Raw genomic sequence first — 17,129 nt, forward strand, 5'->3', positions numbered from 1 at the left:
GAAACAACCATAATTATACATTATAGTGTTTTGAAAGCAAAGGCCAGGGGATTAGTGGAAGCATAAATTGGGGGGATAAACAGGTAAGATCACTTCGAGAAGTTATATTTTGGCTGAGTTCATGAGGTTGAGGTAGAGTTATGCAGGTGACAATTGGTAGGTTATGCAGTGCTGACAAAGGAAGAGGAAATCTAAAACTCCGAGGTACAACCAGGCAGCAGGGCAGGATCTGAACTGAGGTCATGGCTTTCTTTTATTTCCATTTCCTAACTTCTCTATGAGACCAAACATTCTAGCAGATCAAGAGCAGTGTCTGCCTTTTTTTTTTTTTTAATCCCTTTCAGCTTTAGTGTGTTGGTTACTAAGGTGTGTCTCTCTCAGCTCCAAATCCACCCCATGCACTCTTCTGTGTGATGTTAGGCATGGGATCCAGGTGCACTGCACTGGCCACTGCTCCTTTGCCCAGCTGGCTTCCCACAAAGTTCTGTCAGTAGGGGCTGCTAGAGGAAGCCTGTGAGACAGGAGGGAAAGGAAAACTTCTCCTTTGTTCCTTGCACCTGTAGGCATCAACCCAGCTTTTCTTTACTCCAAAAGCAGTTGGCTTCAGTTTTCTTCTCTCCGCTCCCATTTCAGAGGTATGAACACCAGCAGATCAGCATGCTTTTCTCAGATGCCTGGGTCCCTCCTCCACAGGATGCTTCTCCTAAGCTTTGGAGCTCTAATAACTGTATTCTCTTTTGTTTTCACAGATTTAAGGGAGCTGCACCCTGCAGTTACTGTCTTTTTCTCTTTCGTATCAGCTTTTTGTGTGTTCACTCCTCCAATCTCTGTTTAACCAAGTTCTGATATTTATTTCCCCCTGTTAAAATAACTGGAAGGGTGTCTATCTTTCTGAATGGTTCTGACTGAGATATGGGTGGTTTAGCTGCTCCTGTCCATACACACCACCTCCTGATGAGGAGCCCCAGCTGGGCCCTTCCAAGGCCAAATGGCCGTGAGTGAAAAAGATCATCCACAAATAAGAAAGGCTGCCAGACTTGAAGGTGCATTCCTTTTTCCAGAAGCTTACACAGTCTGCCTATTACCAATCTCCACTTTGCAATATCTTTTCCAAGGTTAGCAGAATTATAAAAACATCAATTTGGCCATTATTGACTTTTCAACTGGAATACCAAGAAAGTCTTTCAGCAGCCCTGATAAATTAGATCTGGCCACCTAGTTCCCAGACTGGAAGGCTCCTACATCATTGACAGAAAAGACAGGAGAAAGCAGTTTTCCCAGCTGTTGCTGTAAATGATGTGCATTGTGCTCACAGCCATTAGCAGGTGGAGAGTTTGAAGTGTGGGTAGATTGCAGAGCTGCCTCTTTTAAAAATGCATAAGCACTTTGTGAGTTTGCTAAGTCATGTTCACTCAGCTGGGCTTGAATTTTTCATAGGGGAGAAATATTCTGTCATCTTTCTTCTTTTACTTCTTCTCAGTAAGGACTACCATGATGAGTTTGAATGAGCAGAATGCTTATTGTATTACACAAACTATGAAACATCATGTATATTAACTACTTCATTTAATATTTTTAAAAGATTGGTTAAGAAGAGACTATTCACCTTATTTTTCAGATAAGGAAACTGAGTCTCAGATATTTTCTCTAGCACACCACAGCTGACAAATTGTGCAACTTGAGTGTAGAGCTTGAGATCTGCTCTTCCATGTTTTTGTCAACTTAAATAATTTAATATATGTGTTTAGTTCATTCATTCATTCATCAGACATTTAGCAAACCTTCTCTATGTGCCAGACACCAAAAAAAAAAAAATGCTATCATATCCAACAAATTCAGCAATGGCTTATTCAGAAATAAGGTGGAGCTATTAGACTTTTTAACCAGCAAGTAGTTAATAACTCTACCAAAAGGGAATAGGTTTTCTGCTTTTTAAAATGTCAATAAATCAGACTTTTCTTAGAATGAAATAGTTTTCTTCCCACATATGGCTAATCAATTGCAACCTATTTTTCCCCCCAAATGGAGAGAATTATTATTCCAGCCAGTATTGAAACCTCAGCAAATTAGAAGTCAAAGTATGTTGCAGTTTGAAGCACTAAGGCATTTATCAAATCACTGTTTGCTGTGATTGAGGAGTGGGGATACTAGAATACCTTCAGTTACATAATTGACCTTTCATGGGTCCCTTTCATAGGACCTGTGAGCATGTATCAGCGGGACTACAAGGGTGAAGGGGCCTGGTACTTATACCACATTCATGTTTGATTTAGAACCTCTTTGCTTGTGGTTAAGTTCTTCAGAAGAGGGTATCAAAGCAGACAATGCTTCCAAAAGAGAGATGGAGTGGTTTTCTTCTCACCCTTGATTATTTTTCAAATTTTTCACAATGACTCTTCATATAGTGCTTTAGCTGGACTGAATTAAACCTATCTTCTTCCTTAATTTTGAAATAATATATAGACTTCAAAAGCCACCTTGTAAATGATCTTGCCAAAACGGTAAAACATTCAAATATTCTCATAAAATATTGAAACATGTGGTAGCATGGCAGGCTACACTCAAATTAAGTTGTTCAATTTCCCTTTAATAGTGATAGTACTTTGAATAAGTGAAAAGTAAGGTTTCTATTTGCCCTGAAGCAGGAGGATCCAGCTGACATTCAAGTACATGACAGTCCCAGTAGCTCAGGGAGCAGAACTGCAGCAGAGCCAGGTTCCTGGCTTGCTGTACAGTGGAAGGTTGCGGGAGTTTTCCATGGGAATATAGAAGGATCCTTCACACCACGGTGTCACATTGTCAAGATGATCTTTAGAGAGGACTCTGGTTTCCTCTGGAGTCCACTGAATGGAATGACTTCCACTGGGAAGGGAACTCTTGGGCAGAAAGACTCAGGGCTTGCACTTCTATGGGTCCAGCAGGGTTCGTGGACAAAATATTTATCATCTTGCTTAAAGGTAATGGGCAAGTAGGTCTTGGAGATAAATATATATTTCCTTTCCTCCTCCTTTTTCTTTTCTTCAAGGCGAAATTCAATTTCAGAACTTTCCCAGAAAGGAACAAATTACATCTGCTCTGGTCTGATGTGATTACTGTGCTGTAGCCCAATTCATTAGAACCCTTTCTCAGTTGAGTCATATTAACAGGGCTGGCTGAGTTTAGGGGGTGGGGCAGAGGCAGATTCTGCCTGCCGAAGGTGAGAGATGGTCCCTCTGAAGTCCATGCTAGCAGACAGAAGCTATTTTCCATTGCTGATATTTTCAGTCCCCAGCTGCTCCATGTCAAACTGTTTTTATGTTGCATGGGAGATATTTATTTGTAATAGCCTAGGATAACTAGGAGGTTTCTATTGTTGCCCATTGAACTGCTGCTTCTAATTTAATGACTATATAATACAAAGATTTTTCAATCCCATTTTGGAAAGGAACTTGGAAAGGGGGCATAAGTTAGAGATACTTCTGGAGATGTTATTTACCAGGACTTTTTTTTTTTTTTTCAATTCCTGGGAAACTACAGAGTCCATGGAATTATCTTAAATAATAAGATCAATAAATAATCAAATCACTTAGATAGGTTTAAAAAAGAGGCATTATAAAAAAAGACAGGACGGAATTTCTCTAATAGTTTGCATGTTAAGTTTTTTTCCCTACCCTGACCATATTAGAAATCATAATAAATTAGGATCATGTTGTAATGTGACCTATTACTAATGAGAATAAGATATCGTGAAAACAAAACTGGGTCTTCTCCAAAACATATGGAGATACTACATTATCCTTGTCTTTAGTATTAGTATATAAAAAAGGAACTGTGTTTATGTATTTATGTATTTATGTATTTATTTATTACGGCTTCAGTACAATGAACTGTATGAAATGCCCAGTGATCAGTAAGTAGCATTGAGTTCATGAATCTGGGAAGACTGGGTCTTCAGAGGGTGGAAGGCTGAGAGCAGTGACTTATGTTTAGAAAGATCCTTTGTGCCATAATTGTGGGGTTTTCTGGTTCACTAAGTCACCAACTGTGTATCTGAAAATTCACTCTGTTTCGAAATTGCTGAATGCAGTTCTATGCATCAAGACTTAAGGGAATAGGGAAAGAAGGACACACTGGCTTAAGAAAGAAAAAAGAGTTTAGTGGACCATATAACTGAACACCCACTGACAAGACTAGCTTAAGATCCAGGTACTTAGAAGTTATTATTAGGATACAGTTTTTTACTGAATTCTATACTTTTCCTTTGGCTCTTTTCTGGGATTATAGCAATGAATATTTCACTATCTCCACATCAGGGAACTGATATGCATACAGTAAAATGAATCAGAATGTATTATATGCAATAATAGAAGCACTTACAAAAACATAACCCTGACTCAGAGGGGGGAAAGGCAACTATTTCTGAGGAGGTGGACAAAGGCTTCAGAGGAAACATAGAGTTTAAACATTGTTTTGAAAAGTAAGCAAGAATTTTACAGATAGGTAAAATAAAGAGAAGATAGAGTTCATTGCCTTGTTTATGACTTTTAGGAGATCTTTATTCAGATCTCAGCTCTGTCAGTTAAGAACTGTACAAGCCGTGGCAAGTTTCTTAAACTTCCAGGGTCTTCTTTTCCATGTGTGAAAATTAGAAGTGGAACAATAGAGTCCATGGAATTATCTTAAGAGCCAATGAGAGGATGGGTATCTAGGGAGTAGATGGGGCTGGCAGAAAGTAAGCCCTTCCTCACTGGTTGCTGTCACCCCAGAGTCATCAACTCCCCCTGCTGTACCTGAAGGTCAAGTTTTGTGTTAGGGGTCAGCATCAACCAGGGAAAGCAGACAAGCACTTACTGCATACTTCTTGTGTGTCACAGAGTGCCTCTCACTTGACCTTCCTAAAGCAGGAAAGTTGTTAGTATCTCATTGATAAGGGAACTGGAGCTTTAGAAATCCAGGGGGTCTGCCAAGGTGACAGTGTCACCAGATGGTGTGCTGGATGTTCCACCCTAGCGCTGCCTGACCCCGGTGCCCAGGGGCCTGAGTGTCATGCATATTATATTTTTCAGAGTGCACTATCACTCTCCTCCTCCCCTGGGTGGACGTGGCTTCTGGGTGCCGTTGCTGTCACTCACCTGTGTGCCACCCATTTCTGGAAGCTTTGCTGGTGACGCAGCTGTATTTGAGCGCTGTGCTTGCTGCCCAACTGAGCTGCCTGGCACTCATCCCATGGTCTGTGCTTCCCTTGCAGGTGAGCCTTCCCGGTGGTCCTCGCATTGTGATTGCTGCTGTAAGAACGGCAAGGGTGACAAAGAAGGGGAGAGCGGCACGTCCTGCAACGACCTCTCCACCTCCAGCTGTGACAGCCAGTCTGAGGCCAGCTCTCCCCAGGAGACGGTCATCTGTGGGCCGGTGACACGCCAGACCAACATCCAGACTCTGGACCGTCCCATCAAGAAGGGCCCAGTCCAGCTGATCCAACAGTCAGAGATGCGGCGGAAAAGTGATCTGCTCCGGACTCTGACTTCGGGCTCTAGGGAGTCGAACATGAGCAGCAAAAAAAAAGCTGTTAAGGAAAAGCTCTCCATTGAGGAGGAGCTAGAGAAATGCATCCAGGATTTCCTAAAGATCAAAATTCCAGATCGGTTCCCTGAGAGAAAGCACCCTTGGCAGTCTGAACTTTTACGGAAGTATCATCTATAGGGGAGGGCAGCGGGGTGGGAGAAGAAAAGAACAGAAAATGAGTCACCATTTTAAAATAAACCTCCTAAAACAGCATATTTTAAAGGAAAAGAACAAGTAATGACACACATTTGTTAGAACACGATAGTCCATTAATAAACTACTGCCTACTTTACCTAGTTCACCTTAACGTGTAAATCCACAGGGTAGATTTCTTTCCAGATGTGGAAACACATGAAAAACTCTTGTTGTTGTTCGTTTGTTTGTTTGTTAACTTGGTCCCGTGTGCTGAGTATCTTACACACGATGAGAACCAGCTACAGCAGAGGGGCTGACAGGCTTTGGGAGTCATCTATCCCAAACTGGGTTTTTTTCCTCTCATCTTCTACCTCCCTCCTTTGATCAAGGATACATGGTAGAGTGAGATCTGGCCCAATGGCATAGGTTTGCATTTTTTTAAATTTTCCTTTTCCTTTGTTTAAGGGGTTAGGGGGGAATGGCAGATTTATATGACTTTTCACTTAAATCTCTATGTGCCAGTTTATATTGACTCCGTATGCATGAGTATTTGTGCCACACAAGCACAACTAAGTCTGTATATAGACACAATGCACATGACCCAGGGCCTGGGCATCCTAAGGGCTGTGCCCTGCTGCCAGCAGCCCCTCCTAAAGCACTTCACACGGATGCGCTTCTGCCTCTTTCTTAAAACCCTCCTGGGCAGATTTCCCAGCAACTCTTGGCAACACTTTCAAACATCGAATAACCTTCATCATCAACAAATTGTCTTCCTTATTTTGAAATTAATACCTTCAGGCTCCACTTTCCTGTTTTGTTCTTTCTCCGTATTTGGAGAAGGTGAGAAGAGCTAGTACAACCTTCTTTTTGTATTAGAAAAAAAAAAAAAAAGAAACCCACTCATAGCCACAGAAAAAAAACTACTAAATGATCCCACACTCAGCCTTCTCTACCCTGAGTTGGATTATCACCCTCCTCCGAATACCAACATTTTCATGCTGTGGTCTTTCCACATAATTCACCCAAAGTTCTCTGTACTCCTGTACAGCTGTGGAATTAAGAAAAACAGACAGCATTTGAGTAAGGGCCCGGCTTTTCATTTGTTTGTTTTAGAATTGCATTCCACACATTCTCTTAATAATTTCTCATAAGGATTTTAAAGGACAGTGCTACATTGTTATTGCTTGGGGCTAGTTTTGGTTGCCTTTGAGTTTCTGGGATTGGCTGTGTCCGTACTCAGATTTAGTTGTCATTTCTATTAATCATAAGCCAAGTAGGCAATTGGGGATCTGAAACTAAGATGTTGGCTTTCTAAGCTGTCTTTACAAATCACATCCTTTACCTGTACAGACACAGCCAAAAAGAAACTTAATAGCCACCCATTCATGTGACTCTGTATTCTATTAATGTACCAGTAGCTCCTTTGTAGACTTGTGCTTAATGAAGGTTAACAGACCAGTTTTAATTTTCAGCATTTCTCATGCATTTCAGAGTAACTGAAAAACAATTTATTGATTATTAATTGTGTGCCAAGCACTTCTAATTTTTTCATTGTGTGTGTGTGTGTGTGTGTGTAATCATAGGTAATAAAGGCAACTGGATGTCTCTAGGAGGGAAAAACTATGATCAATTTCTTCTCTTGGAAATTTTCACTGATGTGCATTTACTATGTAAGAGGTTCTGTATTGATTTCTGTTAGTGCCCATTAGTATCTGGATATCTTTCTGAATTTTTGTAACTCTTGCCTTCACACCCGGGCAATAGACTTAGCCAATGTTTTCTTGTTCTAATGGTTCAAATGGAGTTTAAGTTTTACTTAAGTGAAAAAGAAAGTTTATTTTGGAAGTTGAGATGCCAAGAGAACTATAATTTATGAATTCAAATGGTGTTCTTTTATGTGTTAATATATTAGCATATATTTGATCTTAACTACAACATAGCTTTGTTTGTAAAACCTACCAATATGTCTTCATTCTTTTCAATGTTTCTTGATGGTGCATCAAAATACCATCATTCTAATAAGAGAAGATATTGCAAAGAATTACAGAGATCAATGGGTCAAGAAGAAGTTACATTTAATGTCCATGTCAGTCAAATGATTGTTGGGGTCACTCTGGAAGGGCTGTCAAAAAAATTGGGGGCCGAAGTAAATTGGCCCAAATCCTGACTTCCTTAAATGTCAGACCTAACTGTAAGGACATCAAGATAGAGAGATGCCCTGATAAGAATTGAAGAACTGGGCTGGCAGTCAACCCACTGCTTCAATAGTATACTTCAAATAGAAAATTAAATGCTGAAAAAAAGAAAAAAGATTAAAAAAAAAAAGGAATTCATAGCACTATTCCTCTAGTCCCTGACCTGTTGTGATTTCTTTTTCTGTGCAGGCATTCTTTATACCTCCATAAGTAAAACTACTAGCAGGAAATCTGCTAAAAACAATGACACAACATTTTTATTCTGGGTTGGTTCTAAATTGGCACCCATTCAACGGTTAAAAAAAAAAAGTCTTAAATATTTAAGACAACAACATGGTGTTCATTTGTGTGGGTCTTGGTATTGAGATGAATGTGGACTGGGTCAGTAAAAGGGTGTAAGGAAACATGAAAGTCGTCAGTCCTACTGTGAGTGTAGTTATCACCACACAGAGTCCAGGTGGCATGTAGTGCTGGAAATAAGTTTGGGGTAAGTGAATGACAAAATTAAATGCTCTAGAAGTCCTGGAAGTCAGGTCTCTTTCACTGAAGTTAAAATAGTTTTCGGAACTTTTAGTTCAATTTTGGACAGAACAACATATGTGGTTGACTATTGAAGATTGGTTAGATGAGGGCCATAAAGTGTTGATATGACGAAACTAATGGTAACCGATGGGTCAATGAGTGGGAGACCATATGTGTAGATTCCCAGCTTAGGCTGTGTCCTGGAACGTCTGGCAATGCTAAATTCAGTGAGGTGGGAGAGGTCATTCCCTAAAGGCACATGGGTGTCCCCAAGACATAAACATAAAAGTTCTCTACCCGCTATCTAAAAGGAGTGCTCTATATTCAGAAGGAAAAGAGGAAGACAGGAAATAAAAATACTGACTCATGGAAGCAGTGTGCTCTTTCTCCTCTTCCTCAAAAAAAAAAAAAAAAAAATCACACTGAGATGTGGTCATGGAAACAACCAAGTGAGGTGGCTCCCAAAGTATGCAGTGGTGTTTTCCTTTGTAATTACAGTCACAGATACCTTCCAGGAAATGCACGCATGGTGATTTAAAATAAAAGGGCAGGGGGAGCACAATCACAAGCATTCCCTTTGTTCTTTATCCCTCCATAGTGAAATCTGTTCCAGTGGATTCATTTGGGGGACATACATTGTTTAAAAGGGTCGGCCATAGAACTTTTCACTTTTCTATTGGGCTTGTTTGATTTTGAGGCAGGTTTATCCATACTCGGAGGTGTGTAGCTCATTCTGGATTTTTCTTATTTACCACTGCTCATGTTTCTGGATTACTTTTGCTTCTCTGGGCTTTATATGCCACTCTGAGTATCCTTTGTATATGCCAAATAAAACATGCTCTATTGAGAAAAAGGAAAGGCATATGTGGTGTTTCACAAAATTGTTTGACACCAGTTTTCACAGTGGAAGTCAGACATTGATTCTCACCTGTCTTCCTTGGCTACAATTTTATTCTTTCAATTTCTTATCCACTAGTGGATTAACCCAAAGCATTTGAGTGCTGGGTTTGTTTTTTTGTTTTTTTTTTTTTTGCCACTAGGTACAATGCTGTGGAGTTTGACTAACTTTGGCTTTCTAGATGATCTTTGCTAGAATTAATAAGACGTTTTCCATGAACTTTCAGGAAGAATTCTTTGTCAACTCCACTTGACATAGCAATTTTCTAAGGAAAAATGAAGGGAGTTATTTTTTCCCCTGGTGCCTCTGTGGCAGATAAATGTTTTTGCCAATTTGCATGCTGGCTTATAGGTTTAGCATGGGCCATTTCTTTCCTTAATGTCTTGGTATTGTTGGTGTCTTGTAATCTTGATGGCCCACTGTTCCAATTTATTTATTTTCTTTTACATTGTCAAAATAACACACTAGAGAAAGATTTAGACTGAGCATTCTGTATTTGAAGTTACAATGGAGTTAGTTGTCATTTGTACAGGACTGTACAATGATTAATATCTGCAGAGAAATTAGACCAAATGAAACCTGCTGGAATGGGTTTGATCTATATTGCCTTCATCATTCTGGTTTTAGATGAAATGGTCATTGCTCTCCACCCCTGCTGAAAGGAAAAGAGTCTTAAACTTTGATAATCATAGCCTTGTGATACAACCACAGAGCTTATTTGTTTGAAATGCCTGTTTTTCTCTTCTTGCTGTTCACATTGGAATGGAGATTCTTTACCCCGTGACCTCCATAGCAAACATTTTAGCAGCAATTCTCAATATATAGTATGCACAAAAATCATTTGTAGCACTTTTTCCAGATATCCTTCACCCTAAATCCAAAGAGCAGAGCCAAGGAATCAGCATTTGAGCTTGTATTCTTCATGATTTTGGTGAGATTGGTCTATGTATACCTTACATTGAGAAACTATTGTTTAGTGTGAGGTCAACATTTCTCTCACCTCCTAGTGGCTCATCTAGGAGGTCTTCTCATTTTCTTCCCACTAAAAATAAGTCAAAGCATGTATTTTCATCACCTTAAGAAAAAGGGCCTAAAGAAAAACATCTAGGGCTAATGCACAGTAGATTTCCATGATTCCTTTGCCATTTTATCTGCCTTTCAAATATAATCCCTTCCTTAGAAGGTTTGGTGTGTGCCTTTTTCCCCCAAATTACAAGCTTATATCATTATAGTTTTATCACTGGGTAGAAGGGAACATGTCTCTGAATGAGATGTATCCTTATGAAACCCAATAAGGAATAAGAATATTGACCTTTCTCAAGGAGAACTATTCGTTTCCTTGCTCAGTGCAAGTCAGAGAACTTAGAGTGTTCTATAATTTAATGATGTGTATGGCCCCAAAGGTGGTTCTATTGATGGTATGTACAAGTATCACCATAGTGAATATGGAAGTGGTGAATGAATTCAGCTGCTTCACATCAATAAAGTCCTGAGCCATTGAACTACTTAGTTTGCCCAATTTAATTCAAGCAGGACTATGAAGTTCTCAGATAATGACATTCCTGACCTCTAACACCAACTAAAATATCAAAGCAAAAGCTCATGTATGAGAATAAATGCAAAAGAAAGAAATAAGGAGTGAATTTTAAAATGGTAACAGTGCATATGTAATGATATAAAGGGAAATGAAGTCCTGAAATTTTCTAGTCTCTCTGACCAGTGGAGATGCCAATACAATGATTATTTAGCAAAAAAAAAAAAAAAAAAAAAAAAAAAAAAATCTGGAAGGTTACAATTATAGACCCAGTTAGCCCTATCTATATAATAAAATAACTGAATAGATGCTAAATTCCCATTTTATAAGAAATAGAGAATGAATGACTTAAAGAGGGAAAGAATGGCTAATCATGATTGTCTGTGAATATTTAAGCAAAGATTACTGCCAAAGGAAATAGTTAATTGATGAATAGTTAATGAAATTGAGGAATTTGAGCAGTTAATTAAGATTTGGTCAATATAAAAACAAAATGGTTCAATATGATTCAGTTTCCTGCTTTCCTATACTCCCTTCTACCCCAACTTTCTAAGCTTTAAAAAAAATTTCTCTTGTTTGTGAGTGAATTGTATTGTTAGTTGGGCAATGAATTTTATGGCCCAGATTGTCATCTTTGCATTATTTAGAGAAGCTACTTTTAAAAGGATAAACAAAACCATGCCCTGGCCCAGCAATTATCAAGGGGTTTGTCCTGGAGAAGGGTGGGGAATAATTTTCCTGTAAATCAGCTTTATAAAAGCACTTATGAGCCAACTAGAGATTTAGTAAGTCTTTCCCAGTGATCTGCGCTGTCTTATCAGTTTATTCTTAATATGACCTTTGGTTAATTTATCTGCATTTGCACAATAAAAATCAACATCAGATTCTCTTCTTGTAGATGCTGGTTCTATCCATCACAAATGGAAGAAAATTGATGTAGCATGAAGTGGTGCAGAGTTGTTTCAAAGCTGCATTTCTGTTGTGACTATATATGTTTGTGCATGAGGCCACGTGCAATTTTTAGGTTAGTGTTGGGTCAGTGGTTAATGTCCATGTGCGTGTTATCTGAGTGCATGGAAAAAGTTTGGTTACAAAGTTTAATAGCTCTTTAGTTGTGAAAAATAGTTGACTTTTACTGTGGGTATCAGTCCTTGAGAATGTTGAGTAAAGCTGTTCTCCTGATATGAAATCCAAACATGACAGATTTCTGGGGCAAAATTAAAGTCCTTTCAATCCATATGATCAAGAGTGGCATCTCTCTCTCTCTCTCTCTCTCTCACACACACACACACACACACACATACACACACACACACACACATAAATGTATAAAGGAAAGAAAAAGAATGTGATCCTGGGGATTAAACACAGACCCTTACACATAGTAGGCAAATGCTCTACCACCAATCTGTACCTCCAGCCCCTAAAAATGCATTTTTTGAAAGCTAAAATTTACATAGAATTCCCATTGATCATAAGCAGTTTTTCTGAACTGTGTGTGACCAATGGTCAATGGTTTCCTTCTTTGAGAGAAACAGAAACACTTTCAGAAAATCTTTATTTTGCATGGGTTCAATGCATGTAAAACATTTGGTTCTAAACCAGGGGTGGTTTTGTGACCTAGAGATTTTTTGGCAATGCCTGAGATATCTCTGAGCGTCATGATAAAGGAGTATTGCTGATATCTAATGGGTATAGGTGAGAGATTCTGCTAAAAATCCTGCAATTCACAGGAATGCCCCTCAAAACAAAGAACTATTCTGCCCCAATGTCAATAGTGCTTATGTTGAGACACTATAAATTAAGTGTTGGTGTAAGTTTTCTGAGGTATTCTTTCTGTATTCTGAAGATAGGATAAAATATAAAAATAATAGTTGCCAACTCAAATGTATACACTGTTTATTTGAATTTAGATACAGTTATCTCTTTGTAGAGATGTGAAGGCTGATATTTTTGGGAGGAAAATATGTAACTTTTTCTAGGATTCTGTTAGTGATGGGGCAGTCCTATAGTTTAGGTGTCTGTCTTCTACTTCAATCTTTCTGCCTGAGAAAAATCATACTTCACTGATGTTGTCAACCTCAGAATAGCTAACTATGTTTGTTGGGAAGCACTTTGGGAGCATTTTCAGTTTACATAACCTTGTTGAACGTGTTTTTTCAAGCTGATCAATAGTAGGCAACAAAGTGCTCTCAGAAATGAAGCCAGTAAGAAAGAGAAAAGTTTTAGAGTAGGTCAATGATTTCATCATTCTTAATGCTCATTGTTTATTTCCTTGGGTCGAATAGAGACTCACTAAAGAGGCACTTCAATCTTGGAGAATATGTTTCTCAGATGCACACAGGGGTGGCTGCCACACCCTGTTTTCAAAGGTGCAACAAGTCTGAGCACAACCCCTGGCTGCTGACCCCTTATTATTTGGTATGAATATGCTGACTTTATTAGGACACAAAGCACATTTGCAATCTCAGATAAATTGGATGTTTTTCTTTTAATTCATCTACCCACATCCAAAGGATGGATTAAAGGCCAGAGCATTTTATTCCTATTTTTTTTTTGACAAGGGAATCTAAGAACCAAGAATTTAAGTCATTCATTCATTCATTTATTTGTTTCATGTATGTGTTCATCAATGATGTATTGAGTATATACCATGGACAGAGCACTATAATGAACTTTATAATCCCCTAGGGAATCAAATTTGGAATAAAGAGGTTGAATTCATGTCATCCAAATTCTAGACTAATATTATTTCTATATGTAGCTGTGATCAACATTCTATAATTGTGGTTTAAGTATTGTTATAAATAACATTTATTAAAGATTTATTGTTACATGCCAGAAAACTCTACAGCGTTTCGCATACCTTTTCTCATTTAATCCTATAATAACCCAATGAAGTAGGCTTTGCCACCATCCTCCTTATAAATGAGGTTGTGACGTTCAGAAAAAGAAAATAACACATAAAGGCTGATGGCTTAACCATCTCATTGTATATCCTCTTTATTCTCTGGACCTTGCCAATTTCTCATCTCTTCTATTCTTAAGTAAAGGATAGCCAGGGTAAACTCCACCTGACACCCTTACTGGAAGTCATTGGCTATTTTAAATTGCAAATCCTAATAGACATGCAACTGCAGAAGAGATAAAGAAAAGGCAAATTTGGAGGGGTAGTTGTTCTTGCCACCAGCTGTCATTTATGCCACAAACCCTATCAAGGGGAAGTAAACAAGTAGAACAGGTGTCTGGCAAGTACTGATTCCTCCCAACCCAAAGTGGTAAGCTATCTTCCATATATCAGGAGAATGGCAACTGGACTGTGTGCTCTGTTGCACTAGGTCACCAGGGAGAGTTTTGGGAGAAGCACCAATGGTGTATACCCATGGATGGTACATGTATTTATACTTCCATGCATCTATGTATCTTCTCTTCATGTTTGGACTTTTATTAAAAGATCGGATTTTTATTCAATTCAGATCAGAAATTCAAAAATGACTCAGCTGCCTCCAAAATATCATGATTACTTTTCTAAGTTGGGGGGAAAAGAAAGGCAGCTGCAGAGAAGAAACTGCATTGAAATATGTGAGGGGGTATGAGAATGCATATATGTGTGTTTTGTTTGTGTATAAAATTACATGTATATATGTATGTACATCTATCTAAATGTGTATATATATACATATAAATATCTTAATATATATACACTCATAAAGAAAACTCATAGTTTGAAATTCTGAGTTTGGGAAATTTATTATTATTATAATTTTTATTTGATTTCCTAGAAGGTGTAATATAGTTTTGATTTCTAAAATCTCTTCTACTATGAATGTTTGTATGTATTTATGTGCAGAAAAATGATCAAAATTCCTAGATTTAACATGTATGAATACAAAACCAAACAAAATGCCAAACTTGTAAAAACTGGCTTTCTTATCAAACCATTTGTTGGAATTTTAAACTATGTATTTTCAAACCTGTTCATTAAAAACATCCACCAAATGAACAGTGATAATATTTAGGAAGAAAAAAAAAAGAAAATGTAGGTACTTCACTTGCCTATTGTTTAATTTACTATCTCCTGGTTGATTTCAGTTTATCATTCATAAAGGAGTTTCTGTGGCTTATGTGATTTGTAGGTAGAGTATATTATCTGTTTAATTACTTTGAAGGTACAGTAAATAATTTATAATATGCATATTGTAAATAGATACTAAAGCTCAAGGGTACATTGTAATATTAACCAAACACTCTCCTGTCCCCTGAAAATAGCCCTTCCAATCTGTTTATACAAATACCAAAACAGTTTCTCAAAGAAGGAACAAAATGTAATGAAATGGAAGAAAACATTACTTGCCTGTTTTGGCATCCTCTAGACAAACAACCAAACGACTGCATTTTGGACATTATTCAGGGTACAGTAAGTTGTGTTCTCACTTCATAGCCATGTATTTTCCATGTCACTGGAGAATGTGAAAAGTGATTGAAGTCAACCTATGCAAACAGATTTTCCCTGGTGCTCCCTGGGATCAGGCACACAACCCTATCCCTCCAGATACTTAGCCTGGCTCCCAGCTCAGTCTAGGCTAACAAACCAAGCACAGATTCTTCCTCCCAGGGACTCATCAGGGTGTGCACACAACCAGAAGCACTTTTGAACTAATCAAATAAGGTCATTTACTTCTTCCATAGGCCTTCTGTCAATGTGGTCTTAAAAACATGATATATATATATATATATATATATATATATGTATGTATATATATATATATATATATATATATGTATATATATATATATTAAACATAGTAATTAAATATATATTAGTAATTAAATTTTCTAATTAAGTTTAAGGACACTAAAAGAAGTGATTGTTCCCCCCCCCCCCGACAAAATTTGGGACACAGGATATTTTACATCATCTGGCTTTAAGTTCCCATGCTATTTTCTTTCATTTACATATTTTTTACTTCCAAAGGAACAAGTTCAATCAAGAGAGCTTTTCTTAAAATATGCTGCTTAGTTTATATTAAAAACAGATTAATCTATTTTTTCTTAAATTTTGAGGGGTAGGGGTGCCAAACCCTTCATGACCCTGTTTCTGCTCTAAGGAAATGGACTTATGCATTATTGGAAAGGTATCCTATTCAAAACATCAAAGTATTGACTTAGGGGATATGCTTTTCAGAAAATCCCACGGAAAATTATTAATGGGATCTGCTTTAAGTGAGTCACTCCTTTGACTGGTAATAGGGTTCAGCTTAGTCTGGAAAATAAATAACCTTTGTGTTGGCTGAAGAAACCTAAATAAAGACCTTAGTAGAATTCTTGTTTCCCACATCTTTCACAACCAGAAGAACACTGGGTAGAACTTGAGAAACAAAATAATTTGTCCCAAATATATTGTCATGTTTAAACAATATCAGCACTTTTGAAGTGAAGGGCCCTGTTGCTTAGGTTACCTGGAGATCTCCAAATACATTTTGCCAGGGATTACCAAGATCCTCTTTACATGTCTCTGATGCTTTGAATGTGGTGTCACCACAGACAGAGAAGTGTTGAGTTTTGCTGGAACTAACACTGGGTGGTGATTTACTGGGGCCTTGCTCATGTTACTTTTTCCTGACCTCATTGAAGCACTTGATGAATTGGGTCAGTTTGTTGCACATTGATGTATACCAAGTGACACCCATTGAAATTACCTCTTCTCTTTTCCAATGCAGTTTGCTTGTACATAAGTGTAATGTCAAATTGTTTACAGGTTCTTTTTGTGTGTAATTGTGATAGCAGACTTAGCTTAAACTTTAAAGGAATCTGTTTACTGAATGGTGTTAAAATGAATGTGCTTATTACAGTATAAACATCATTAATTATGGACTCACATGAATGCATGTCTACACGTTGTCAATTCCCAGCAACTCCTTTATTCAGCAAAAAGTCTGCAGTCTGTGAATAGCAAATATACATAAACTACTGTGACTCTAAGAACTCAGTAACTGTTTTACCTTGGTGTGTAATACTGTAGATCTTAGCCTGCTGTATTTCTTTCTTACCTATTTGTTTTCGTGAGAGAAACATGATAAAAAATAGTATTACTAATGTCCCAATGGATTTGCACACTACTTTGGCAATCATTGACCACTCAAAAGGCAAATGCGTATAGATGGAACAACAGCCCTGAGCAACATATATATATATACATATATACATATTTATGTATGCAGTATCTACACTGCTAATTACTACCATCTATCCTTACTGCCAATGAAAACAACTATTTTCTTTGAAATCACTGACCGATATGAAA

General features: G+C 37.8%; 1 protein-coding gene across 1 annotated transcript in view; it reads left to right on the forward strand.

The window, feature by feature from the left end:
* Nucleotides 1-16,814, forward strand: part of Kctd16 (potassium channel tetramerization domain containing 16) — a 265,730-nt gene extending 248,916 nt beyond the window's left edge. The window contains exon 3 of the mRNA XM_005324218.4: nucleotides 5,228-16,814. Coding sequence (XP_005324275.1) covers nucleotides 5,228-5,679 — 452 coding nt within the window. The 3' untranslated portion in view covers nucleotides 5,680-16,814. The remainder of the gene's footprint in view (nucleotides 1-5,227) is intronic.
* Nucleotides 16,815-17,129: the final 315 nt, after the last annotated feature.

This window comes from Ictidomys tridecemlineatus, chromosome 1, assembly GCF_052094955.1.
Source record: "Ictidomys tridecemlineatus isolate mIctTri1 chromosome 1, mIctTri1.hap1, whole genome shotgun sequence".
Classification (NCBI taxonomy): Eukaryota; Metazoa; Chordata; class Mammalia; order Rodentia; family Sciuridae; genus Ictidomys; species Ictidomys tridecemlineatus.